The 27,652-nt window shown below is 44.7% G+C and overlaps 1 protein-coding gene across 1 annotated transcript in view; it reads left to right on the top strand.

Annotated features, from left to right (window-relative positions):
• The window catches only part of adgrb3 (adhesion G protein-coupled receptor B3), a 791,427-nt gene that overhangs the window by 583,080 nt on the left and 180,695 nt on the right, over nt 1–27,652 (top strand). Inside the window, exons 17-18 of the mRNA XM_080191979.1 lie at nt 3,846–3,972; nt 27,480–27,583. Of these exons, the coding sequence (XP_080048105.1) occupies nt 3,846–3,972; nt 27,480–27,583 (231 nt within the window). The remainder of the gene's footprint in view (nt 1–3,845; nt 3,973–27,479; nt 27,584–27,652) is intronic.

Below are 27,652 nucleotides of genomic sequence, written 5' to 3'. Positions count from 1 at the left end.
TATAGAAAATAATTAAAAATGCTAATGAAACGCTTGAGTTCAGAAGAATGATGCGGGATCTCATAAAAACCTATAAAATCCGAACAGGATGAGACAGGGTAAATGCAAGAAGGATGTTGCCGATGGTGGGGTGTCCAGAGCCAGGGTCACAGTCTGAGGACACAAGGTAAACTGTTTACGACAGAGATGCAGAGAAATTTCTTCACCCCGAGAGTGGCCAGCCTGTGGAATTTGCTACTACAGAAAGTAGTTGAGGCCAAAACATTGAATGTTTTCAAGATGCAGATATATATAGCACTTGACGCGCAGGGCATCCGAGGATAAGAAGGGAATGTGGAATCAAGCTGGATGAACAGCCATGATCATAATGAATGGCAGAACAGCCTCAAAGGGCTGAGTGGCCTCCTCCTGCTTCTATTTTCTATGTTTCTGTGTTGGTAATTTACAAGGTGCATTCATGTTACCATAATGTTGGTAATTTCCAAGGGTCAACTATATTATTGACAAAGTATCATATTTGACTCAATGTTAATTTTGATCCTGATCCTCCCATCTCCAGATCATAGATAATTTGGAGATGCACATCACAGTCCTGCAGTAGTCCTGGCACACAGATCTGTGTTGAAATTGCCTGGGGAGATTAACCTGATTTTAGCTATCTGGGACGTTCTGTGAATATTCTCCCGCCCTGCACTCAGGGCAGGAACTTGGGATTTACATGCATACTTACCCTGGAAAGGATTCACTGTTTAATACCGGGTCTAATACTAGTGATTTCCTCCCCACTCGCTGCTCCAAGCTGACTTGACTATATCCCGACAATACCCTTCCCACCCCTTATCACACAACAACGATCTGACCACCCCACGACTGCCTGACCATCCCCTTGACTATCCAACAAACCTCTCACAACCCCTTTGACTACTCGATTACTTCCTCGACTAGCTGACTAACCCTCCGATCACACAACTACACCCCAATCACCCGATTACTACCCTGAACATCCCCTTGACAACTGTCATCCACTTAATTAACCTCCCTGACCAGACCCAACTCCCCTACCTATTGGCTAACTACCACCCTGACCTAACTGCTCATCAACCCAAATACCTATTCATCTGCCTACCCATTTATCCACCTCACACAATGAACCACCTCATCAACCTACCCGCCCAGCCATCCATTCACCCAGTCACTCACTCAGGCATTCACTTCTTGAAAGACTTTGCCCTTTAAAAACTCACCTGAATTTACCAGCTACTGTCATGAAAGTGTGTCTCCTGCCGCAGGATGAGATTGACCCCATGGGCTCCCGGGGCAGGGGAGGAGTATTTGGAAATTAAGTTGCAATAACTATGGTGGTCCGCTCTGACAGCAAGGATGGAAAAGGCTTATTATCAGACAAGGCCTCGTTGGAGATCAGTGGCTGTGTATTCGGGAAAGAGATGTATCTAACTTTGTGTCAGTTTCATAAACATTGCATTCCTGGCCTTGGCCAAAGGATGAAATAAAGACAAGTTACCATGACAAATACCAAAAAGCCAGATACGGTGGCATATTATGCTAATGAAAGAAAAGATTTTCTACTGGATAAATTGGGGCAAAAAGCTATGCTATGATTGGTGGATTATGTATGCAAATAAAGGATTAGATTGTTGCTTGTTTCTCATTTGCTGCAATAAACTATAACTGTAATCATCTGTATGGATTAACAGGGCATCGGAGTGAAATTCACGGTGACTGTTCTCCTTGCTAGCAAGTAATAAAGCTTGAGTACTCACCATGCATTTTCTGCTTAGCCTCAACTGTGGGAGATGCGTGAAAGGATGGAGCTCCTTTGAGGGAACTGCATGCCCCACACTGTTGCCCCTTGATAATGGTGACTGCTCCAGTTGCAAGAACTCCCCCTGCCCTCAACGATCTGCTGGCATTTTACTGGGGCCTAACTGCAATGACAGCGACAGCCACTACTCGAGGTGGCATTACAGAGCTGTTAGCTCTCTGATGAGGTTGGCAACTCTTTGAGGGGGGGGTGGAGTTGGCAGAGAGATGGCAGAGGGTGTGGGCTGCCATGCTCATTGGAATGACAGTCCCAATAGCCATATCATTGGCCTCTCCAGGTCCCACTGTTGGAGATCATGCTCTGCACTACAACTCAGTAGATAACCTTTCACCAAAACTGAACAAGTCAGAAATGTGATAGTGAAGAGGGTGGGGGGGAGAGCAAAAAGAGAAGGTCTGTGATAGGAAATCGAAAGATTAATTCACTAAACAAATGGTGGTAGAGGGCAGAATGGAGGAGTAATGGGACAAGTAAAGGAATGTTACTATACAGATTTATTTGAGACAGACAGGATTTTGATTGGTAAAGGGATAAAAGATTACGGGAAAAGGGATTGAGAAACTTATCAGCCATGGTTAAATAGCAGAGCACACTCTAGTTAACACTGCTGCCTCACAGTGCTAGGGACCTGAGTTCAGTTCTCAGCTCGGGTCACTGTCTATGCGGAGTCTGTACCCCAGTGTCTGTGTGGGCTTCCTCCAGGTGCTCCGGTTTCCTCCAACAGTCCAAAAGATACGTTCGTTGACCATACTAAATTCTCCCTCAGTCTACCCAAACAGGCACCAGAGTGTGGCAACTGGGGGATTTTCACAGTAACTTCACTGCAGTGTTAATGGAAGCCTACTTGTAGCTAATACATAAACTTTTACTTTTCACTTTACTTTGATGGGCCGAATGGCCTAATTCTGCCTCTATGTATTATAGTCTGTTATCGGTCTTTCAAAAAAAAATCCAGAGTGGTTAATTGATGGCCAGCACAGACAGGATGGGTCGAAGGGTCTCTTTATCTGCTGTAAAACTCCGTGACCTGAACCGTCATGCACCATGTGAGTTATTGCAATCCGATTGCATAAATGCTGGTGTGCAAGAAACCCACCTCTCTTTCCAAGGTTCCCCTGACTCGCTCCTCTTTAGGAGTTATTACTGAGTCTCACCCCATCCCGAAGAACCTGGCAAAAACAGTCAGCGTTGCTTCCTTGTGGGCTGGAGAACTTTGTGAGCCGGTGTAAATAAAGCGGGGTTCTCTCTCAAAATAAAACAAAAATAATAATCTAGCTGGCTTTGAAATTGTATTTTGCAATTGTCTTCAGGTCTGGAATGCACTTGGAATATTAAAGCTATTATTTCTTTCCAGTAACGCTTGCTGCTCTGTGTGTGTGGTTTGCACCATTCGTGAGCGCTGTCCAGGGTAGATGGCTGACCCTGGAAGCAAAGGATAGTGCTTAAGAGCCAGGCACATGAATCGTTTTCTTTTTAAACACTCGGCCTCCATCTCTCTCTCTCTCTCTCCTCCCCCGATGCACCTTGTGTGTTTTAGTTTGTATGAAATAATCCCTCCCTTCACACCCGGCTCCTTCTCCCCGCCTGCAGCCAAACGATTCCGCCCCCAGCTCGCACACCCCCCCCCCTCCCCATTCATTCACTCACCCCCTCCCTCTGGCTGATCCTATCCATTTCCATACTGTGTGCACACACACACACTCACTCACTCCCCGAGGGAAAGCTCCTAGAGTGAGACTCCAGGCTGGATGTAGCAAGCAAAACATTAACATCACTGCACGCCGCCTTCCCAGTCCAGCAGCACGGGTTACTGCTTTGTAAACAGTAATGAACAAATGTATCTTTCTTGTTGGTATCCAGTGGAGATGTTACAATGATTCCTGCCTTCTGTATGTGTGTGTGTGTGTGTGTGTGTGTGGGGGGGTGAAATAGTTACTGGCTGTTTGCCTCTCCTCCCTTCGCTCTAACTGCCCGTCAAAATCTAATGTATTCCTTCTTCCAGGAACGAGTCTACCGGAGCCTGGTCCACTCCGGGATGTAAAACTGTGCTTACCGATGCATCCCATACCAAATGCCTGTGTGATCGTCTGTCGGCATTCGCCATTTTGGCACACCAACCCTCAGAAATAGTAAGTAACCAAGGGGAGAAATAAATAACCTTCATTAATACATCCCCATTTTCTTTGCAACTGTGGCAGATGTGATGAATTTTTCAACCCTCCCTCCCTGTCTCTATCCAGAGCGACTGTGGGCTTGCTGCATTTGAATCCTCTTGTCGTATGTTGTTGGGAAGGGGGGGGAAAGGTGGCTAATGAATAATTGGATATTGTTTTTACATCCGAGCACTAATAATCTGGGGATAAGAACTAGTCATTACTTTAGTGGAAATGAAAGCTAAATGGGATTAAGCTGCCTTGATATGAGAATGTGCCATTTTTGTTGTTCTTTTTTTAAAAAAAAATGTGCTGCTGAGAGTAATAGCATCTAATCTTGTTGGGGAGTATGGGTTGTGCATTCGGTTTGAGATCAAAGTGCCGTATTTTAAATGCCTTTGAAAAAAGTGGATGAGAAATTCCACCACATTGTAATGGAGATCTCTGGATAGAAATGTGTGTGTGTGTTGGGGTACGTTTCTTGTACTGAAACCCTACATCCCCCTCCCCCGTGAATTGACCATTCACGCCCTGTTTTTTTAATTAAAAAAAGAGAAACTAGCTCGATTTACATATATCAGAGAATAAAGAGTCTCATTGGCCGGCGAGACCTTGTAGCTGATTAATCACCTCCCCCCCCCTCCAAAAGGCAAGGACAGCAACTCTTTAAATTAAGCAGATGTTTGTAGGGGAGAGTAAAATCTGTTTGAGAGTACCTGCCCCTATTGCTGACTCCTATAGCTAAGTGCATACAAGGCAAAGGAGCAGGAGGGGGTACAGGTCTCGTGTGTGAGGCACCGATAAATGTTACACTTCACTTTCTGCCGAGCAGAGGACAAAATCGTCCCAAAGGTGCCCGGTTGCGAGGTGGATTTGGCACTTGTTGTTGCCTGGCATTTGGTGCTGGCACAATGCTGCAAAAAAAAGCCAGTGGCTTTGATATGAGTTCCAGTGCCTTTGAGAGAAAGTCCCGGTGAATGGTTGGGGAGGAGGGTGACTGTTGATCTCTGGCTTTTGATTGAACTACTCTTCGCTTTATGAAGATTCAGGGAGTCAAATCCAGGAGCGGGAGCCAGCCTGCTCCATATCTAAATGGATGGTAGTGCCAATGTCACCTCCCATTCGCATCTCAGTGCTTGGTGAAATGTATACTGGTCTTCATATATGATGTGTGATTTCAGGAGCCCGTATTGGCTTTGGTTTGGTTGACACGGGAGTGTTTAATTATGTTGATAGGTGATACGAATATACTTTGGTTATTGGGCCCAGTTGGTTTGTGAGCAAGTGAGATGCTGGGAATAATTGATGACTGGAGGCAGAACCTGTTGGACATGCCATCGATTGCCTGCATTAATATTACAGGTTGCAAATGGCCTTGCTTCTCATTGAATGGAAGGGCAATGTCGTATCACTTTGCAATTCAAATCCCTTTCAATCTGGTGACACAACCTCTGTCCATAGCCCATCTTTGGAATATAGTAGCCCTCTCTGAGAAAGTAAAATGAAAGTCATGTGGGGAGGGTGGGGGTGCGGGGAAGTAATAAATTTTCACCCAAGTTCCAGGGATCCAGGGTTAAAGTTTATTATTCACAAGTAGGCTTACATTAATATAATTACATTACATGGGTGGCACAGTAGCATGGTGGTTAGCACTACAGCTTCACAGCTCCATGGACCTGCATTCAATTCCTGGCTTGGGTCACTGTCTGTGTGGAGTTTGCACATTCTCCTCGTGTCTGCGTGGGTTTCCCCCACGTGCTCCGGTTTCCTCCCACAGTCCAAAGATGCGCGGGTTAGGTTTGATTGGCCATGCTAAATAGTGTCCTGAGGTTAGAGGGATTAGTGGGTCAAATATGTAGGGATATGGGGGTAAGGCCTGGGTGGGATTGTGGTCAGTGCAGACTCCATGGGCTGAATGGCCTCTTTCTGCACTGTAGGGTTTCTATGATTTCTATGATTAATGTTACAATGAAGTCACTGTGAAAATCCCCTAGTCGCCACACTTCAGCACCTGTTCGGGTACACTGAGGGAGAATTTAGCATGGCCAATGAAAACAGAAGCACCAGGAGGAAACCCATGCAGACACGGGGAGAATATGCTGACTCCACATAGACAGTGACCCAAGCCAGGAATTGAAGCCGGGTGCCTGGCACTGTGTCATCGTGAACTGTTGGAAATGTTCCATTTTGTGCCCATTGTATTTTCCTGGGAATACCACTTGGAGATAAATATTGGATTGCCTATGTACAATATTGATAGGGAGCAGTATTGACATGAACTATTTGCCGCTCCTCCCTATCCATTGAGTTCTTCACCATTTCTTACAGCTCTCCTTCTGAGCTGCTGTGCGGGCCACTTCACTTTTGTGACAACATTTTTTCACCTTTCCCAAAGAGCCCAAACACACACAGTTTCCATTTTGTTTTTTTTATCAATATTCCTTTACATTCCTAACTATTTTGTTGTGTTACACACATAAGTTGCCTTCCCTTATCACCCATGATCAGTGCACTTTACTGAGAAGGAAGATATGGGTGTTTTCTAACCCCCCTGAGTGAACAGTCACTTTGAATAACAAGCAACAAGCTTTCTGTGGCTTTAAATAAGGAAGTTTGTTTATTCATGTGTCCTCCCCCAAAAATCTAATGCTGTGTCACTCTCATACCCCCTTGGGGAAAAATAAAGTTAAAAAGCATAGTGCACTTTTATAAGCTACAAACAAAGAAATGGTTTGTAAGTCACAAGATTGGTTCATCTCAGTGCAGGCCTGGTGAAGAGGAGACTTTTTTCCTCTCTTGAAGTGTAGCTAGGTGAATGCAATAACCAAAGCTGTATATCAAAGTTGTTTCTGGATTCCTTCAAAGAGATGGATTTCCTGCAGGTCATGCACTTATTACTAGAAAGTTGGTTTTCTGTACTCGAGGACTTGAAAAGGAACAGGCTTGGAGACTTTTTGGTGTGGCAGCCCTCAGTTTTCACCCATAGATGTTACTACCTTTGCTGCTTTATTTTTTGCTGTGTTTGCTGAACTTTTGGTACTTGAGGATAATGAGATTTGTTATCTGTGGTCAGTTTTGGTCGTGGAACCTTGTGATCGACATGTCTATTGTCCACCCAGGATGATTTGAAGTTGGAAGCTACTGCCATGAGGGCAGCACGGTGGACATTGGTACCTACTTGTGATGAACTGGTTTCTCTATAGATGTCAATTTATTAAGTTTCAATCTCAGGGACAGTAGGTCTGAGTGCCTACAGATTTTGTTGAACTTTGGGTGAATCGACAAACAACAGGAGGTGTGAATTCTATCAGTGGTTCTTCCTTGGTCTGCCCATCTGAGGGGGGAGGGCACCCCACCCATAGCCATTCAATTAGGAACTTTCTGGAAACTTGAGGTAGATCTGAAAAACACCACCTGACCTTCAGCAGCCATTTTAGCAATCTTTTACTGTCCATATTTAAAAGGAAGGGCAGTTCTCTACTGAATGCAGCCCACGTTCAAAGTTATGAGCATGTCTTCGCTGAGCATGACGACAATGTAAAATGCCAGTCATTCAATTATGTTTGCACTTTTGTTTGATATTCTTAAAAGAAGGAAAACCCTGCGCAGAAAGTAGGAAATATTTATATACCAGTCTGGACACCTATGCCAATAAAACTGTGACTACTGGAAGAAGATCCACTTGTTTTCCTTTATCCCTGCAGGAGATATAATCGTGAGCAATGAAATAAGGCAGTATTTGGCAGCTCAGCTGACAGAGGGAGTGCTCCCAGACAGAAGGTTGTCGATTCAAGCCCCACTCAGGGTTTCACATAATTCAGTGATCTGTGAACCACTTGCAGAACAAACGTCCTATATAATTGCAGTAAAACACCCCCGTTCCTATACGCAAATCCTCTCGCTGTGAAGGCCAACATACCATTTGTGGTGTCACATCTGTTAGTTGGTTGTTTGAGGTTTTTTTTCTGGGACCTGGAGCTTGCGGTGGTGTGTTTGTAGTAATATTGCCTCATGAACGCTCAAAATCTGTTTTAGAGCCCTGTGACCTGTTGTTATGAGCAACGTGAGGTATGTGCTAAATGGTGAACCTTCCTCCCAATAACACTTCAAAGTTTGTGGTGTGAAATTGCGTACCGAAGCAAGATAAAGACCAAGATTTTCCAGCCCCCACCCAGCATGTTTTCCCATGGTGGAGGTGGCTTGACATTGAATGTCAGCAGAATCTTCCAGTCCCGTCAAAGGCTACTGCATTTTACTTGGCTCTTCCGCCATGCCACAGGGTGTTACCTTCGGTGGGATGGGAAGATCCCGCTGGCAGGAATGGCTAGAAAACCCTGCCCAAGAAGTCAGATACCCTGATTTTGATTGGCACTGTCAGGTAATGGGGGAGTGCTGCACTGTTGAAGGTGCTGTGCTTCAGATGCCAACATTAACAATAATAAGTTAAGTTTTAAGTTCAATGTATTTATTAGTGTCACAAGTAGACCTACATTCACACTATTATAATTACTGTAAAAATCCCCTAGTTGCCACGCTCCGGCGCCTGTTTGGATACACTGAGGAAAAATTTAGCATGGCCAATGCACCTAACCAGCATGTCTTTCGGACTGTGGGAGGAAACCAGAGCACTGGAGGAAACCCATGCAGGCATGGGGAAAAGATGCAGACTCTGCACAGACAGTGACCCAAACCAGGAAGCGAACATGGGTCCCTGGCGCTGTGACGTAGCAGTGCTAACCACCATGCCACTGTGGCACCAATGTTGCACTTATATTGTGCCCTTTAATGTAGTAAATCATTCCAAGTCACTTAGTATTATCAAACAAAATCTGACATTGAACCACAAAAAGAGCGCACAGAAGCTTGGTCCATGAGGGAAGTTTCAAGAAGAACCTGAAAGGAAGGGGAGAGCAGTAAGGAGATTTAAGTGGATGGAGAGTGGGTGGAGTCCCAGAGGCTGGAGATCAGGGGATATGAACAAGGCTAGAACTGGAGGAATATAATGGTCTGACAGAGTTATTAGGCCTTGAGGGAGAGGTTACAGAGATAGATTGGGACCAGACTGTGAAAGAACCTGGAAACCAGGATTAGAATTGAACCAAGGTCCTCACTGCCCCTTCAGACTGGTTCTTGAAAAAGCTGGGCATTGTTCTGTGAAAGCACAGTGTGTTGCCCAGTGCTCTGGCATGCAGTCCTCCCTGAAAAGCATCATTGGTAGAAACATATTGGGTCAAGTTTTACCATCCCATCCACCACGGGAATGGGAGCGAATGAAGGGCGGACAATGGAAAGATCCGTTGCCTCGGACGGGACAGGGCGAGCGCAAGCCAGAAAACCCCGCATTGAGTGGCCATTGATTGCAGGCCTGGATGTGGAATCAGGTGCTGTTGAAAATGAGTGCAGCGTTTGCCTACACAACAAATGTAACTAAGTGTTAAAGTAAATGATGTGATTTGAGGCAATGGCAAGTTGCTGCATGAAAGCAAGTTGCCTTTTTATTTCTGTACAGTCAATGCCACATTGAACACCCACTGTCACAAATGTTCACTGTGGGAAGCTACTCTCATTTTCTGCTTCCTCGATATGTACAAAATGCCCCACACACAATCTATTCCAAAACTGGGATCAAAAACCGAAAATGTGACAATATTTTTTGTCACACGCTATAAAGAGTTAGTCCATTCTTTTTGGATCACCAATCACCAGTGCAATTGATGGGACACTTGCCATGCATATGGGGGGCAGCACGGTGGTTAGCACTGCTCCGTCACAGTGCCAGGGGCCCAAGATCAGTTCTGGCCTCGGGTGACTGCCTGTATGGATGCTCCCCATGTCTGTGTGGGTTTCCTCCGGGTGCTCCAGTTTCCTCCCACAGTCCAGAGATGTGCGGGTTAGGTGGATTGGATCCTTTATGTAAGGGAGACTGGCTAGGGTACATGTGTGAGGCTTTGAGGAAAGGGCCTGTGTGGGATTGAGGTTGGTACAGACTCGATGTGCTGAATGGCCTCCTTCTGTGCTGTATGATTCTACATCAATCAGTGTTTCTTTTCATATATTATCAAGAATCTATCTTTTATTTTCTTCACCCAAAACTAATGAGGAGCTTTCCACTGTCACACCCCTTGTTCATCCTCGTAGATAGTTTGAGTACAGTAATATATTTATTCTTTTGGAGTGGTAGATGAACTGGTGTAAGCTTGTCTTGGTTTGAGGCCTTCTCACCTTTCAAGTCAGAAGACTGCAAATAACCTCGACCGATACTTCAATTTAGAAGTGAGGGAGCCTTTCATGAGAGGCTTTAAACCAAGGCCTGATGTCCTCTAGGTGTATGGAATATATCCCAATGACATGACTTGGAGAAGAGGAGGTCTGTCTTTCGGGGCTGCCAACACTGGTTTATCATTGTGTACCACCAGTGGGATCTTGCTTTGTGCACATTTTCTCAAAGCTTGCCTATGTGATGTGAGTGACTGCATTTTACTGATGACTAGACAATGCTTGGCAATGTCCTGAGGCTGTAAGAGATAGCTAGTTGAATTACCAGTAATGAGTGTATATACCTGTGCTTTTAGAGGCATCACAGAAACAATAGTACAGGATAACGGAAGAAGATAATTTGCCAAGTAATCAGGCTATAGCATCCATCAAACAAAATAGATAATCCACAGCTTTTTTTTATTTGTTCAAGATCTATCACCAGCACTAACAAAGTCAGTATTTGTTGTCTATTCCAAGTTGCCCTTGAGAAAATGTTGGTGAGCCACTGCTGCAGTCCATGTGGTGTAGGTACATCCACAGTGCTGTTAGGGAGGGAGCTCCAAGATCTTGACCCAGTGACAATGAAGGAACAGCAATATATTTCCAAGTCAGGATGCAGCATGATTTGGAGGGGAGCTTCCAGGTGGTGGTGTCCCCAGATATCTGCTGTCCTTGTCCTTCTAGATGGTGGAGGTTGTGCGTTTGGAAAGTGCTGTCTAAGGAGCCTCGGTGAGTTCCTGCAGTGCATCTTGTAGATGGTACACATGGCTGCCGCTATTGATTCAGTGGTGGAGGGAGTGAATGTTTAAGGTTGTCAATCCAGCAGGATGTTTGATCTTGGATGGTGAGCTTCCTGAGTGTTGTTGGAGCTGCACTTATCCAGACAAGTGGGGAATATTCCCTCACACTCCTGACTGGTGCTTTGCAGATGGCTTTAGGGAGTTAGGGGGTGAGTTACTCACCGCAGAATTCCCTGTCTTTGACTTGTTGTTGTACTTGAGTTGATGTGGGTGGTCCAATTCAGTTTTTGGCCAATGGAATGATTCAGTAATGGTGATGATGGTCGAATGCAAAGGAGACATGGTTAGACTTTCTCTTGTGGGAGATGGTCATTGCCTGGCACTGTTGTGGCATGAATATCATTTTCCACATATCAGTTCAATCTTGAATGTTGTCCGGATGGTGTTGCATTTGGATATGGACTGCTTCGGTATCTGAGGAGTTGTGAATGGTGCTGAACATTGTGCAGTTATCAGTGAGCGTCGCCACTTCTGACCTTATGATGGAGGTAAAATCATTGGTGAGACAGCTGAAGGTGGTCAGGTCTAAGACACTACCCTGAGGAGCTCCTGGTGTGATGTCCTAGAACTGAGATGTTTGACCTCTAACAACCAAAACCATCTTTTTTTTATAGTTATGACTCATAGGTGATTCCCACTAACCTTAGTTTTGCTAGGGTTCCTTGATTGCCACACTCTGTAAATACTGCTTTGATGTCAAGGGCAATCACTCTCACCTCACTTCTGGAGCTTTTCTATCCAAGATATATTGAGGACCCAAGTGCTTTTCAGTGTGGGACAATGACGAGGCAATGGATGAATCTTTCGGTTAGTGGATAAATTTATATAACATATACTGTGTGTAAATTTCAAACATTTTCATGTTTTCTTCATACTGCCATTTGCATTGTTTTGTCTGCAAACAAAATTAAAATATCAAGTTTGAAAAGTGTTGTTTGAGCAAATCTTGTGCAGTGAATGGTAGGACGCTAGGAAGGACAGAGAACCAATGGGACCTTAGGGTGCAAATCCATAGATCCCTGAAGGCAGCAGTACCAGTAAATGAACTGGTTCAGAAGACAAATGTGACAGTTGCCTTTTTTAGCCAAGGCATAGAATATAAGATCAGGGAGGGTATAATGGAGCTGTGTAAAATGCTGCTTAGGTGACAACCAGAGTATTATGTACAGTTCTGGTCATCATACTATAGGAAGCATGTGCTTGCACTAGAGAGGGTGCAGAGGAGACTCTTCAGGAGGTTGGCTGGGCTGGACTTGTTTTCCTCAGAGTAGAGAACGCTGAGGGGGGACCTCATTGAGGTGTACAAAATTATGAGGCACATAGGTAGGGTAGATAGAATAAATCTTTTCCCCTGGGTACAGTGGCCAATAACCAGCGAGCATAGATCTTGGGTTAGCAGCAAGAGATTTAGAGGGGATTTGAGGAGAAACTTCTCCATCCAGAGTGTGGTGGGAAGTTACATAGCATAGAAGGCTATAGACCAAGTGCTGGAAAACGAATTAGAATAGAATAGGTGCTTGATGGTCAGTGCAGACATGATGGGCTGATGAACCTTCTTTTGTGCTGTAAAACTCTGTGACTACAATCTTTGAATTTAGAATCATAGAACCCTACAGTGCAGAAAGAGGCCATTCAGCCCATCCAGTTTGCACTGAACACAATCCCACCCAGGTCCTACCCCCATATCCCTACATATTATACCCACTAATCCCTCTAACCTCTGCTACCCTGGACACTAAGGGGCAATTTCTCAGCATGGCCAATCAACCTAACTCGCACATCTTTGGACTGTGGGAGGAAACCAGAGTACCCGGAGCAAACCCACGCAGACTCGAGGAGAATGTGCAAACTCCACACCGACAGTGACCCGAGCCGAGAATCGAACCCAGGACCCTGGAGCTGTGAAGCAGCAGTGCTAACCACTGTGCTACCGTGCCACCCACAATTAATGGAGAGCAGAGGAGTCTAACACATCCCGTGGTTTATTAAATATCATTTAATGAAGTAGACAATGGTCCTGCCATCAATTCCAGGGTATATTGGAGTCACTGAGATAAATGTTCCCAAAAACTCCTTTAAATTATGAAGCTTTTGGCTCCACTTATTAGTATGTATATTTTCAGATACTTGGGACTGAATTTGGAAGAATAAGCAACAACTATCGTCCTAAACAGATTGGAGGCAAAGGCTTTTTCAATTTTAACATTGAACAACACAAACTCCATTTATGACGTGGCGAAGATGAACTTCCATGAAGTGTCAATGGCTCAGCTCTCTGAATCAATTTAGAAAGATTTATATTTTTGTTCCAGTGCCCCATTATGAAGTTAAACTCTTTGGTGTCCAGTTTGACTGGGGTTTAAAATTATTTCTCGCTGCTTTGGGTAAAGCATTGTGACCAAACCACTTCTAAATCTATTTCCTGCAATGTAGCCTTCTGGAATTGATCAGATCTGAGGCTTGGAGCTGGATTTTTCCTCCTATGGTAGGAAAAACAAGTGTGGAAATTTCCAGGTTCACCACTCCCATTTTGGGAGAATGTGCCCAATCTGACATGTTTTTTTTGGTTAGTGAGGTGGAGGGGGAGAAGTTGGAAGGACCATTGGGATGGTGTAGGATGGAGTTGGACCACCACCCTCCTCCCCCTCCAAATCCAGGTTGCGGGCGGCATGGTAGCCCAGTGGTTAGCACTGCTGCTTCACAGCTCCAAGGACCTAGGTTCGATTCCCGGCTTGGGTCACTGTCTGTGTGGAGTTTGCACATTATCCTCGTGCCTGCGTGGGTTTCTTCCGGGTGCTCCGGTTTCCTCCCACAGTCCAAAAATGGTTGATTGGTCATGCTAAAATTGCCCTTAGTGTCCTGAGGTGCATAGGTCAGGGGGATTAATGGCTAAATATGTAAGAATATCAGGGTAAGGCCTGGGTGGGATTGTGGTCAGTGCAGACTCGATGGGCCAAATGGCCTCTTTCTGTACTGTAGAGATTTTCAGTCATTCTAGAGACTGCCGAGTAGCCAAACAGGTTGCCCACAGTTCCCTACAAGTCTCACAGTCCATCATTTCCCCTTCCATTTCTCATGCTAACCCACGCCTTCAGCCACTATGGCCCATTATAGTCCCCATACCAACTTATTACTATCCCACCCTTTGCCCTGACACCATCCATGCCAATTCATCCAGTATCCTCCGTGGGCAGACCACAGGAGCCATGTTGAGACAAAATACAACAGAGGTCTAAATATATATTACAGCCTTCATTATATTTAAAAAAACCTCCCATCTATTCAAAGCATTTAAGCCCCTCAAATACTTAATGCCTTAGACCTGTATTTACAATCCCATATCAGAGACCTCTAATCCTTTAATAACCTATTTGATCTGTCAATCAAAACACGCACTGTCAATCAAACATGAACTAGGACCACCACCACCCCGCGCCCCCAACTCCATGAGATAGTTGCAAGGTTTTGGGAAGCGTCTCAGCATAAATAATGAAATAATGACAGCTGTTAGGATAATGTCAACTAACAGCTATTAGAACAGGGGCAGCACAGTGGTTAATGCTGCTGCCTCACAGCTCGAGGAAACTGGGTTCGATTCCCAGCTTGGGTCACTGTCTTTGTGGAGCTTGTACATTCTCCCCATGTCTCTGTGAGTTTTTTCTGGGAGTTCCGGTTTCCTCCCACAGTCCAACGATGTGCAAGTTAGGTGCATTGGCCATGCTGAGTTGCCCCTTAGTGTCCTGGGATGCGTGGATTAGTGGGGTGAATATGTGGGGTTACAGAGATAAGGTCTGGGTACGATTGTTGTCTTTGCAGACTTGCAAATTTCAGAATACAGAAATTCTGTATGATTTCTGTGATAACGGGTTTATTTTAAACTCTCGCTGACAGAAACTGCCTTTAATTATTTTATTTATTAACGGGCTGGGGATTTAAACTATTTCAGAGTTTGCTCGTTCTACATACTGTATCTGGTGTGTGAGCATTTACTTCCATTCCACAAGTTTGTGAATCCTGCTTTAAGGATGCAGGGAAAACATGATGTGCTTGAATTCAGCATTGAGTTTGAAAGGCCCAACCAAGCTTGGATTTTCCTCGTATGTGATTCATCCCCTCCTTGTCCTGTCCCGCACCCACTGCTTCCACTACCAGTGAGAATGAGACCTGTTGGAAATGGAAGTGGAACTTCTGAATCTGGGTCTCACTCATCATTTTTAAAGGTCTACTGAGTCTCTGTGACTCCGCAAAAATCTGACCATTGGTACCAAACCCTTGCTGCTCGTTCAGTTATTCCACAAAAGCAATTTCCAACATTATTATTATCAATTTCTCAATTTAATAACCTCAGACTAAAGAAGGATTGGCATTTATATACCGCCCTTATGACCTCAAGATACCACGCGCCCCTCCCCGCAACCGTGTGCTTTACAGCCAATAAAATACATTTGAAAGTTTTTACAGTTTATTTATTAGTGTCACAAGTAAGCTTATATTAACACTGCATTGAAGTTGCTGTGAAAATCGCCTCGTCGCTACGCTCCCAGAGAAGGCCCACGTAGACAGGGGAAGAACACGCAGATGCCACGCAGATAGTGCCCTCAGCTGAGAATCAAACCCCAGACCCTGGCACTGTGAGGCAGCAGCGCTAACCACTGTGCCGCTGTGAAAGTGAGGCAGCGAGTCTTTGCACAAGTTCCAAGCTGTGATAATGAGCTGATAACCTGTTTTAGCGATGCTGAGTAAGGGATAAATATAAGCCAGGAGGAGGATTAATTATTGATCGTGGCATTGGAGATAATCTCCCCTCCCCTGCTCTTCTGCTTTATATTGCCGTGAAATCTTTGCCATCCAGGGCAGGTGGAAACCTTGGTTCAGTGTTGCCTACAAATTACCGCACCTCTGACAGTATAGCATTGCCTCAGATCTTTCTGCTCAAGTCTCTGGAATAGGATCTGAAGGCACCATCTTCTCATCCAAAGGTGAGGGTTTTTATCACCTGAGTCATGACGGTCGTAGTCATGTGATTGAGAGAGTCAGAATCTGAGTCGATTTTTTTGATTTGCTTTATTACAGTATTAGTACACAGTGAAAAGTATTGTTTATTGCGTGCTGTACAGACAAAGCGTACTGCTCATAGAGAGGGAAAGGAGAGAGTGCTGAATGTGGTGTTACAGTCATAGCTAAGGTGTAGAGAAAGATCAACTTAATGCAAGGTAAGCCCATTCAAAAGTCTGATGGCAGCAGGGAAGAAGCTGTTCTTGAGTCGGTTGGTACGTGACCTCAGAATTTTGTATCTTTTTCCCGACGGAAGAAAGTGGAAGAGCGTATGTCCGGGGTGTGTGTGGGGTCCTTGATTATGCTTAATTATTTTGAGGAATGTAGCTTGCTTTCCAAGATTAACACCAACTTTTTGCAGAAGTTTCATATTTAGATTCGCTGGCGTTTGAATTTGACAGAGTGATGCGTAAATGTACAAAGAGCCACGCATGTGAACGGAGTGACGATTTTAAATTGTCCGCTTGTGTGAGATCGCCAAGAGAAATAGGGGTGGAAATTGCAGACGCAGTGGCCCTAATCTCTCAGTCCTCCTTGTTCACAAAAAAAGGTTGTAAGGGTAGCCCCAGCAATTACAGACCAGGTCATTTAAATTTGGGAGGTGGGGGTGGGAGGGCAAGCTTCAGGAAACAATTACTTGGAATACATTTAGTAGTCGCATGTGGGTCGATTAAGAAGAGCCAACATGGATTTCCAAAGGGGAAGTCATGTTTAACCAATTTGCCTGAGTTTTCTGAGGAGATAACAGAAACGGTGATGTAAGTAATATGATGTACACGGAGTTTCAGAAGGCATTTAATGGAATGCCACACAACAGACTTGTGAGAGAAGTTATAGGACATGGAATAAAAGGGACAGTAGCAATATGAATCCAAAATTGGCTGAATAATAGGAAGCTAATGGATATTTGTTGAGCTGGAGGAAGGATTGTAGTGGAGTTAATATTGGGACTCTTGCTTCTCACGATGTACGGTAATGATGCAGAGATTGGTGTGAAGGGGATAGCTTCTGAGTTTGCGATTGACTCAAAACCTGGAAGTATTGTAAATTATGAAGAGGACAGTGTAGAACTCCAAAAAAATAGACAAGTTGGTGGAATGGACAGATAGGTGACAGATGAAGTTTAATGTGGAGAAGTGTAAGGAGATGCAGTTTGGTAAGGAGAACATGGAGGGACAATGTCAAATAAGGGATAAAATTCTTTGGGAGCAGAAGGATCTGGGTATATATGAGCATCGAAGGTGACAGGACAGGTGGAGAGAGCAGTTAATAAAGCGTATAGTATCCTGGACTTTACTAATAGAGGCTTGGAGTACAAGAGTAAGGAGATTATGCTGAAATTGTAGAATACACCAGTTAGACCTCAGCTGGAATACTGTGTACAGTTCTGGACACCACACTTTAGGAAGGATGTGAATGCATTGGAGAGAGGGCAAAAGAGGTTTCCAAGAATGGTTCCTGGGTGAGAAACTTCAGTTATGAGGATAGATTGGAGACTAGCACTGAGGGCTAAGAGGAGATTTGATAGAGATATTCAAAATCATGAGGGGACTGGACAAAATAGATAGGGAGAAACTGTCGCCATTGATAAAAGGGTCAAGAGTGAGAGGGCACGGATTTCAAGTGATTCGCAAAGCAAACAAATGCAACGCGAGGAAAATCTTTTTCACACAGAGTGTGGTTCGGGGTCTGGAATGCACTGCCTGGAAGTTTGGTGAAGGCAGGTTCAATCAATGCATTCCAGAGGACGTGAGCTGATTATTTGATTGGAAACAATGTGCTGAGACACAGGGCAAAGGCAGGGGAATGGCACAGAGTCATGATGCTCGTTTGGAGAGCGGTGCAGTCACAATGGGACTTTCTTCCTTGCTGTATACCCAGTTCTGTGATAGAGGGGTGGTGCCAGAGGGCTGGAAAGCTGCACGTTAGAACTCGTTCAAAAAAGGTGCAAGAATAATCCAAGCTCACACAGACCCGGCAGTGAAAAAGCTTTTAGGGATGATAATCCGGGAGAAAATTAACTGTTACTCAAACAAGCGTAGATTAGTTCAGGAAAGCCAGCACAACTTTGTTGATTACAGAGCATATAAATACTGGCATGCAGCACTTGGTCTGAATGGCCTGATTTACATGGGATTTCATGGGATTGAGGGTTATAGATAGGCCTGGTAGGAAGGGATATGATCGGTGCAACTTGTGGGCCGAAGGGCCTGTTTGTGCTGTAGTGTTCTATGTTCTATGTCATTCATTCTGTATAACCTGCAGACTTGACATGTTTGGAAAGTGAGGCAAAGGATTAATGGTGTTGGCTCTTTTCAATAACTGTTCATCATTGACTGATTAAACTTTTATATTGGAATATCATCACTGTTACAATTCACATCTTATATTCGTACTAGCCATTGAAAAATTATCCCTGACAAAGAATCGCAAAATCAATCATTTGAAAGCCATTGCATCGTAATCATTATTAAGGTGCAGTCGGGCACTAAATCAAAGCTAGTGGGTTAGGCCTTGATTGAGTTCAGTGGGGTAAGATAGGGAATCTCTCCACAGTGGTTAGCACTGCTGCCTCACAATGCTAAGGTCCCAGGTTTGATTCCCAGCTTGGGTCACTGACCATACAGATTTCCATGTCTGCACGGGTTTCTTCCGGGTGTTCCGGTTTCCTCCCACAATCTGAAAGGTGTACTGTTTAGATGCATCGGCCACGCTAAATTCTCCCTCAGTAGAATCAAAGAATCCCTATAGGGCAGAAGGAGGTTATTTGGCCCATCGAGTCTATAGTGACAATAATCCCACCCTAGGACCTCAACCCCACACATTTATCCCGCTAATCCCGCTAACGTACACATCCCGGGACACTAAGGGGCAATTTAAGCATGGCCAATCCACCTAACCCACACATCTGTGGAGTGAGGGAGGAAACGGGAGCACCCAGAGGAAACCCACACAGACATGGGGAGAATATGCAAACTTTGGGCAGACAGTGACCCAAGCCCAGGAATCGAAACCTGGAGCTGTGAAGCTAACCACTGCGCCACCGTGGGAAATGTACCCAAACAGGCGCTGGTGTATGACAACCAGGGGATTTTCACAGTAATTGCAGTGTTAATGTAAGCTTACTTGTGACAATAGTAAATAAACTTTCTAAAACTTTAAACTTCATTCACAATTGAAGTTGGGGGTGGAGGGGGGGGGGGGGGGGCGGGGTGGGCGGTGAAACAGGTTGCCGACTGGCTGTCACAATATTCCAGAATCTCTCAAAATCTAGATCTGCCCCAGTGGTCCCTTGGATTGTAGCAATAGTGTACATTCATCTCAGGGATTCTGGAACTATGCAGATTGCTTGAGCTATCTTCTAGCCCTGTAATGTGCATCATCTGAGACTCTTGATCATGCAATTGCTTTACAACAATTGCAAGGGAAGTGATCTTATCTCCTTGTACTTTTGGAAAATTCTACACAGAGTAATAGGCAACAGGGAGTAGATGTCAGTGCTGTAACCTTATTAAGAGGTTCAAGCAGTATCATAAACCATGCACTTGAAGCTCATGTCTTTTATGAACCCCTCAATTAGATTATAGCATTGATATCATTCCCTGTTGTCTATTATTTCACACTATATGGCAGGCAGTTTTTGCAAGTAATTGCATTAGTAACTCTTACAGTACTTCATTGAGGTATGACACTTTTATTCTATTCCAAATTCACAGAGTGAACTAAGAGTTGGCAGTCACTCTCTATAACATTGACCAGAGCAATAAATGTATTCAATTGTTATTTGCAATTTATTGATAAATAATTTGCAATTCACTACGGAACCGTTTTGCACTTTGCATTAAACTTGCATTTAAAACATGGCAATTATTTTTTGTGAAATCTGTGCTATCTGGGGTGGAATTCTCCCCACTAGGCGCTAGTGAAGAGTGGACATGCACGCGAACCCCGCGAATTGGCCGACGCGACAATCTCTTGGCCCGCTACACTAAAAAAAATCAGAGCAGCGGGATGGGAGAATTGTGACCCTAGTTTCAGGCACCTATAGTGCTATTGTATTAATGAGTTCAGAGGGACCTCGGCCTAAATGAATAGGGATACCCTTAACGGTGCCACATACTCATGTTCCACAGATTACATTGATGAGGGAAACAGCTTTCATGAATATACAAAAAGATCAGGGATTTGATTGGTCTCTGATGGAGTATTAAGTTCTAGGGACAGGGTACATCTGAGTTTGTGTACCTTCGTGTCTAGAAGGTGAAGGGGTGATCTGATGGAGGTGATTTAAAGGATGGAGAACATAGAACATTACAGCGCAGTACAGGCCCTTCGGCCCTCGATGTTGCGCCAAGAGGAACTATTTCCTTTGGTTGAGGAGTCCAGTGTAGCCTGGGGCATAATCTTCAAATTGAAGCGAAGCTGTTCGGAGGCCAAGTCAGGAAGCACTTCTTCAAATAACAGCTCGTGGAAATCCAGAACTCTTCCCACTCCTCCTCCTACACCCCGCCTCCCGCCAAAAGGATCTGATGAGGCTGGGGGTCATTTGGAAGTTTCAAAACCGAGCTTGAAAGAGGCTCTGTGAAGGTACTAAAGGTTACGGAACGAAGATGGGTGGATCGATTTAAGATATGGATCCCCCATGATCTGATTAAATGGTAGAACATTTGAAGGGTTGAATGGCCTCTTCCTGTTCCTATATAGGTTATTTTCTGCTTTTGCAAGTCTGGTTCACTATGTATCGACGTAGAATTAAAAGGATTGCATCTAGTAAAGGCACATGTTTAATTCTATAGGCTGCAATCCAGAAGCTGGATCTGAAATTGTGCCCAAAGTCGCCCCCGTTTTTGGAAACAGCAAGTGACATTCGAGCATCCTGATTTGTCTCATTAGAATGCATCCAAACTTAAGATCCAAACATTAATCAGTGTAAGCAACTGGGATCAAATGTAGCTATGCCAGAATATTCCTTCCTTGAGTCTAAAACTTGAAGTTTAGCCATTATTCGCGTACGTGTGTGGTGCAGTATGTTGACAAACTTGCAGTGAAGGGACATTATCAGCTTTTCAATATTACAATCGTGCATAGAAAATGCAGAGTCAGTCTTTATGGGAAATTTAATTTTTAAGCAAACCATCAGAACTAACAATGAGAAGCCCTGCTTTCTCCAGTTGCTGAGAAGCCAGTTGCAATGCCAAGTTTCCCCCACTAGCGCACACATTGGTCCCTAACACCCTGGCTCCCCTGCATTGGATTTGGGGGCCGACCCCAAAGTTGCACTGGGCTATCCCTTCTCAGAAGTTCCTGGGTAAGGGTTTACCCTGCAATTGTCCAGAAGCAGAGAATTACTCTGAAAAAGTTAGGAGGAGAAAAAACACTTCTAACTTCAGAGTAACTATTTTAAAGAGCCAGACCAGACTCCACGCAGTACATCACCCCATTTCCCCCCACACCCTGACCTTCCCAAGGGACCCTCTCACCCAGTCTGACCCAACCCGACACCTCCCCACCCCAACATTCTTATTTACCCCTCCCCCTGCTGTTGGAAGTACCCTCACCCCACATCCCATTTACTCCGTGCTTTCAATATTTTTCTCTAAACTGGGAAGGTAACTCCATTGCCATGTTCCCTTTACACTTGGCTGCGGGAGCCCCTGAGCTGTTTTGCTGTTTCAGACTCACCCCGCCTGAATGAGGAGGGTCGGACAAAACAATGGCTTTGGAGTTCGAGTAAAGCTGAGTCCCTACAGAGTGTCAGTCAGCCAGTGATTGCAACCCAGAGGCCAATATCAGCGGCACGATGGCAGAATGGTTAGCGCTGCTGCTTCACAGCACTCGGGACCCAGGTTCGATTCCCAGCTTGGGTCACTGCCTGTGTGGAGTCTGCACATTCTTCCCGTGTCTGCATGGGTTTCCTCTGGGTGCTCTGACTTTCTTCCACAGTCTGAAAGACGTGCTGGCTAAGTGCATTGGACGTGCTAAATTCTCTATCAGTGTACCTGGACAAGTGGCAGAGTGTGGTGACTGGGGGATTTTCACAGTAACTCCATTGCAGTGTTAATGAAAGCCTACTTGTGACACTAGTAAATAAACTTTAAATATCACTTGAGAGCTTTATTTTGCTCTTTTCTGGGATATGGACGTCACAGTTCAACATTTGTTTCCCACCCATAAAGTGAATGGCTTACTAGGCCATTTCAGAGGGTGGCTAAGGATTAATGGCCCTGGAGCCACATGTAGGCCAGACCGGGTAAGGGTGGCAGATTTCCTCTCCTAAAGGGCATTAGTGAACCAGATGGGTTTTTACAACAGTCACCAGTAGTTTCATTATCACCGTTACTGAGACTAGCTTCCAATTTCTGATTTTATAAATCTAATTGAAGTTTCACCAGCTGTGGTGCTGGGGTACGAATCCAGGTTCCCAGAGCATTCTCCGGAGCCTTTGGATTACTGATCCAGTGATATCAGCAATATGCCACCGTGTCCCCAAAGTGTGGATTGTAAATGGATTGAAAAAAACTCGAGAAGACATGGGTATATCATAGCCATGTGGCTAACTCGCTTATGTTTATGTTGCATCGATCTTTGGAACCACGTAATTAGTTTAGGCCCAGATTACACGTGTCTTTGGACACAAATGCAGAGGAAACTCCAGCCTCTTGGATCGGAGAAATCTGTCAGTGCGATGTCTGCAGCCTTAATTAAATCTGTCTGGAGGAGACTAAAAACATCAAGTGTCGTGATTCTGATTGGCTTAGAGAAGTGACTTTCTGATTCACCACTGTATACATCAGCACCGATCGCAAAGGAAAATGCGGGACACTGAGAGACTCCAATTTCTACCCTGATCTTATTTTAGACCATTTCTGTCTCTGCTGAATTCATCGCCAAGTGAATATTGCTCATAAGGAGACGTCGGACTGTTTCCCTTGGAGAAGGGAAGGCTGAGAGGAGATTTGCTAGAGATGTTTAAAATTCTCAGGGGCCTGATCTGGAATGCACTGACACAGAGTCTGGTGCTGGCGACCTGTTCACTCGAGGCATCTGAAAGCGAATTAGACCGTTCCCCGAAAGGAAAGAATGTGCAGTGTTACTACAGAATAGATGAAGTGAATTCAGAGAGCCAGTTCAAACACAATGGGCCAAATGGTCGTCTTCTGTACTGTTAACGGTTCAGTGATCATTGTTGCTAATATTCTTAAATCTGCTTTTGTAGGAGTCCAGATCATAGCCATAGAATCCCTACAGTGCAGAAGAAGACTATTCAGCCCATCAAGTCTACACTGACTCTCTAAAAGAGCATTCCATCCATGCCCACCCACCCTGCCTTATTCCCGTAATCCCACTTATTTACCATGGTTGATCCACCTGACCTATACGTCTTTGGATACAAAAGGGGCAATTTAGAATGACCTATCCACCTGACCTGTGCATCTTTGGACTGTGGGAGGAAATCAGAGCACCTGGGGCAAACCCATGCAGACACAGGGAGAATGTGCAGACTCCGCTCAGTCACCGTACCGCCAACTCTTACTGCATATTTGTACGTGTAACATTCTCTTCCAACAGCTTAACCATCAAGAGGGCCCAGTTTTGATCCTCAACTCCAAATTTATTTCCTAATCTGGATCTTGTTATCCATTTATTTTGCTTTGGAGAACAGAGCTGGTCTATAACTATCCTTCTGTATGCAGTGATTGACAGAGTGGTAGATTGTCTTATACAACCATAGAATGCCTGCAGTTCATAGAGAGGTCATTCCGCCCCTCGAGTCTGTATTGATTCTCTGAAAAAGCATCTTACTCAGGCCATCCTCTCTGCTCTATCCCTGTAGCCCTGCACATTTGTCATGGCCAATCCATCTAACCAACTAGAACTAGGAGGCATAGCCTCAAAATAAGGGAAAGCAGACTTAGGACTGAGTTGAGGAGGAACTTCTTCACACAAAAATTGTGAATCTGTGGAATTCCATGCCCACTGAAGCAATTGAGGCTTCTTCATTGAATTTTTTTAAGGCAAGGATAGATAAATATTTGAACAGTAAAGGAATTAAGGGTTATGGTGAGCAGGGGTAAGTGGAGCTGAGTCCACAGAAAGATCAGCCGTGATCTTATTGAATGGCGGAGCAGGCTCGAGGGGCCAGATGGTCTACTCCTGCTCCTAGTTCTTATGTTTAACACATCTTTAGACACTAAGGGGTAATTTAAAATGGCTAATACATCTAACTTGCACATCTTTGGACACTAAGGGGCAATATACCATGACCAATGCACCTAACCTCTCATCTTTGGACACTAAGGGGTAACTTACCATGGCCAATCCGCCTAACTTCACACCTTTGGACTTAGCTCCCTCCATTTTGTTGATGTCCTTCTCTAAATTGGTTTTCTTCGTATTTCCTATCGGTATACAGATATATTATCTCTGGAATCATTAAAAATGTATAAGTGAGGCATGTGTACAAAGAGTGAGTTACGTGCTTGCTCAAACTCTTGCATTTATGAAGTGATGATCACATAGAAAAAGAAAGATCATTCCTGACACATGTGAGCGTCACTTGTTGGCAGATGTACGCCAAATATCTGGATGGTACATATGTGCACACCAGAAAATGCAACAGAGCAAAGTAAAATGTGAAGCTCACCGTATTCTGGAGTTTGCATAGGGTGATGAAAATATCTTACTTATAATTTATCATCACTCCCATGGCTTGTTGAGAAATGGGCAACATGGTGGTGCAGTGGTTAGCCCTGCTGCCTCTCAGCACCAGGGACCCAGGTTCGAATCCTGGCTTGGATCACTGTGTGGAATCTGTACATTCTCCCCATGTCTGTGTGGTTTTCCTCCGGGTGCTCCAGTTTCCTCCCACAGTCCAAAGATGTGCCAGTTAAGTGGATTGGCCATTCTAAATTGCTTCTTCGTGTCCAAAGACGTGCAGTTTAGGTGAATTGGCCATGCTAAGGTGCCCTTTAGTGTCCAAAGATGTGCAGGTTAGGTGGATTAGCCAAGGTAAATGCGTGGTGCTACGGGGATAAGTTGGAGGTGATTGGGGGGAAGTGTTATCAGAGAGTTTGTGCAGACTTGATGGGCCAAATGGTCTCCTTTTTAGAACTGTAGGGATTTGCAGGGACATCCAGCTGATGCTTGAGAAGGGTATGCACAGATTATTTGACAAACGAGTCCCACTTTCTCTTGTTTCAAACAAGTACTTGTCAGAGTTGCTGTTCCTTGGAGATAAATGATTCAGAAAACAGCCGTTACCTGCGGTATGCATTAGCAACTCATAACCTGCAGAGGAAAATGCCATTGGATTTAAGAGTGTTGCTAATGCTACCAGCTGTCCTTAGGGCATTGCTGCTGTGACAGAGAGCGAAAGAGTAATGGCCCATTTCAGACTGCATCACTGTTGCTTTGGTAATCTCCCTACCCTTTTTATCCTCCTTCAAGATGCTCCTTAAAACCTCTCACTTGGACCAAGCACGTCTCCTAATAACACTAAATGTGCCTGCAGGATAAGTACAACTTGGACTGTTTTGCTACATTTAAGGTGCCGCGTGAACATGCAAGTTGCTGTAGTAGTGCAGTCTTCAGGGATGGTGGAGTTCCCACGGCTATGCTTACCCGTTGATGAAATATGGTGAAAAGCGCACTTCTTGTGGGTGCCAGCTTTTTCAAATCCCGCCTGAGTGATTGACGGAACAGAGTAATGCCAATTAGGCAACGGCTCTGTTTGCGCAAAAGCAAGGAGTCTGGGAGCTGACTCTCACAACAACAAGAAGCCTTGTGAGGAGATCATGTTCATCGTCTCACTTAAACCGCACATTCCCAGCCCTGCCACTCAGCAACATTGACACATTATCATGCAAATTAATCTGGTGTGGCCTGATTTCAAATAATGTGTACACAGATATGGTCTGAAGCTAAGTATTGCAGTCCCCAGCGACGGACTGTATTATCAAAGCGTTAAGATGGCACGGCTCCTATTCCCAAACAAAATTAAATATTCAATTAAGAAATGAATTTCCGGTTTAAAAGAATGCAGGAATTAAATGTTAAGCATGGGAGCGAAATGTGATGTATTTTGTGGATAAGAAGCAGAGTGATGCTATAAATTACCTTGTGTGGCACATCTTAAGCTTCCTGTGTCTCTGCCAATAACAAGCTGTTATGTCCAAAGTCACATTTTGCTTATTTCTTTCCCCTTTTATCTTGCCTCATATCCAGTACATGCCCCAATTGTGCTATAGATTGTTTTTCTTTGTTCTTTCGTGGGGTGTGGATGTCACTGGCGAGACCAACATTTGTTGTCCACCCCTAATTACCCTCAAGCTGAGTGGCAGTTCAGAGTCAACCACATTGCCATGGCTCTGGAGTCACATGTAGGCCAGACCGGGTAAGGACGGCAGATTGCCTCCCCGAAAGGACGTGAGGAAACTAGATGGGCTTTTACGATAATCTTTTTTTTTTGAAAAGATGATTTATTAGTCACAAGCAGGCTTGCATTAACACTGCAACGAAGTTACTGTGAAAATCCCCTAGTCGCCACACTCCGGCGCCTATTCAGGTACAGTGAGGGAGAATTTAGCGTGGCCAATGCCCCTAACCAGCACGTCTTTCGGACTGTGGAAATAAACCAGAGTACCCGGAGGAAATCCACGCAGGCACAAGGAGAACATGCAGACTCCGCATTGATACTCACCCAAACCAGGAATTGAACCCGGGTCCCCAACACTGCAAGGCAGCAGTGCTGTCACCATGCTGCTACTCGGCAATGGTTTCCTGGTCATCAGTAGACTATTAATTCCAGATTTTTATTGAATTCAAATTTCACTATCTGCTATGGAGGGATTCAAACCCAGATCCCCAGACCATTACGCTGAGCATCTAGATTACTAGTCCAATGACAATACCATGTCACTTATGGGACGTGGGCATCGCTAGCTGGGCCAGAATTTATTGCCCATTCCTAATTGCCCACGAGAAGGTGGTGGTGAGCTGCCTTCTTGAACTGCTGCTGTCTCTGAGCTGGAGGTACAACCACAGTGCTGTTAGGGAGGGAGTTCCAAGATTTTAACACAGTGACAATGAAGGAATGGCGATATATTTTCAACTTGGAATGGCATGCAACTTGGAGGGAGCACTTGCAGATGGTGTTGTTCCAATGCATTCGCCATGCTGGTGGAAGAGGTCCTGCAACGTCTTCCGAAGAAGTCAAAGATATTTTTTAATCTCCACTAGTTTTGCTGTTAGCTTCATCAAGTTTGGATCTTTGCATTGAAGACATCTTGCTGTGTAAAAGGAATAAATAGTTGATTGTGATGAGATGTGGTTTTGTTGTCTTGATAAACTGTCTCTGGTTTTCCTCTGCAGAATATGGAGAATGCTGACATGCCTTCAGTCACTCTGATAGTAGGCTGTGGTCTGTCCTGTATGGCCCTCATCGCTCTCGCAGTGGTCTACGCTGTGCTGTGGAGGTGCGTACCTTCAAATTCAACTTGTTCCTCACGCATGCAGTTCTGATAGTTATTATTAGGGTGCACAAT

The sequence above is a fragment of the Carcharhinus amblyrhynchos genome, chromosome 7 (assembly GCF_965287045.1).
Source record: "Carcharhinus amblyrhynchos chromosome 7, sCarAmb.v2.hapA, whole genome shotgun sequence".
NCBI lineage: Eukaryota > Metazoa > Chordata > Chondrichthyes > Carcharhiniformes > Carcharhinidae > Carcharhinus > Carcharhinus amblyrhynchos.
Note: the sequence above shows the minus strand (reverse complement) of the source record. Positions and strands in the feature narration are given on the sequence as shown.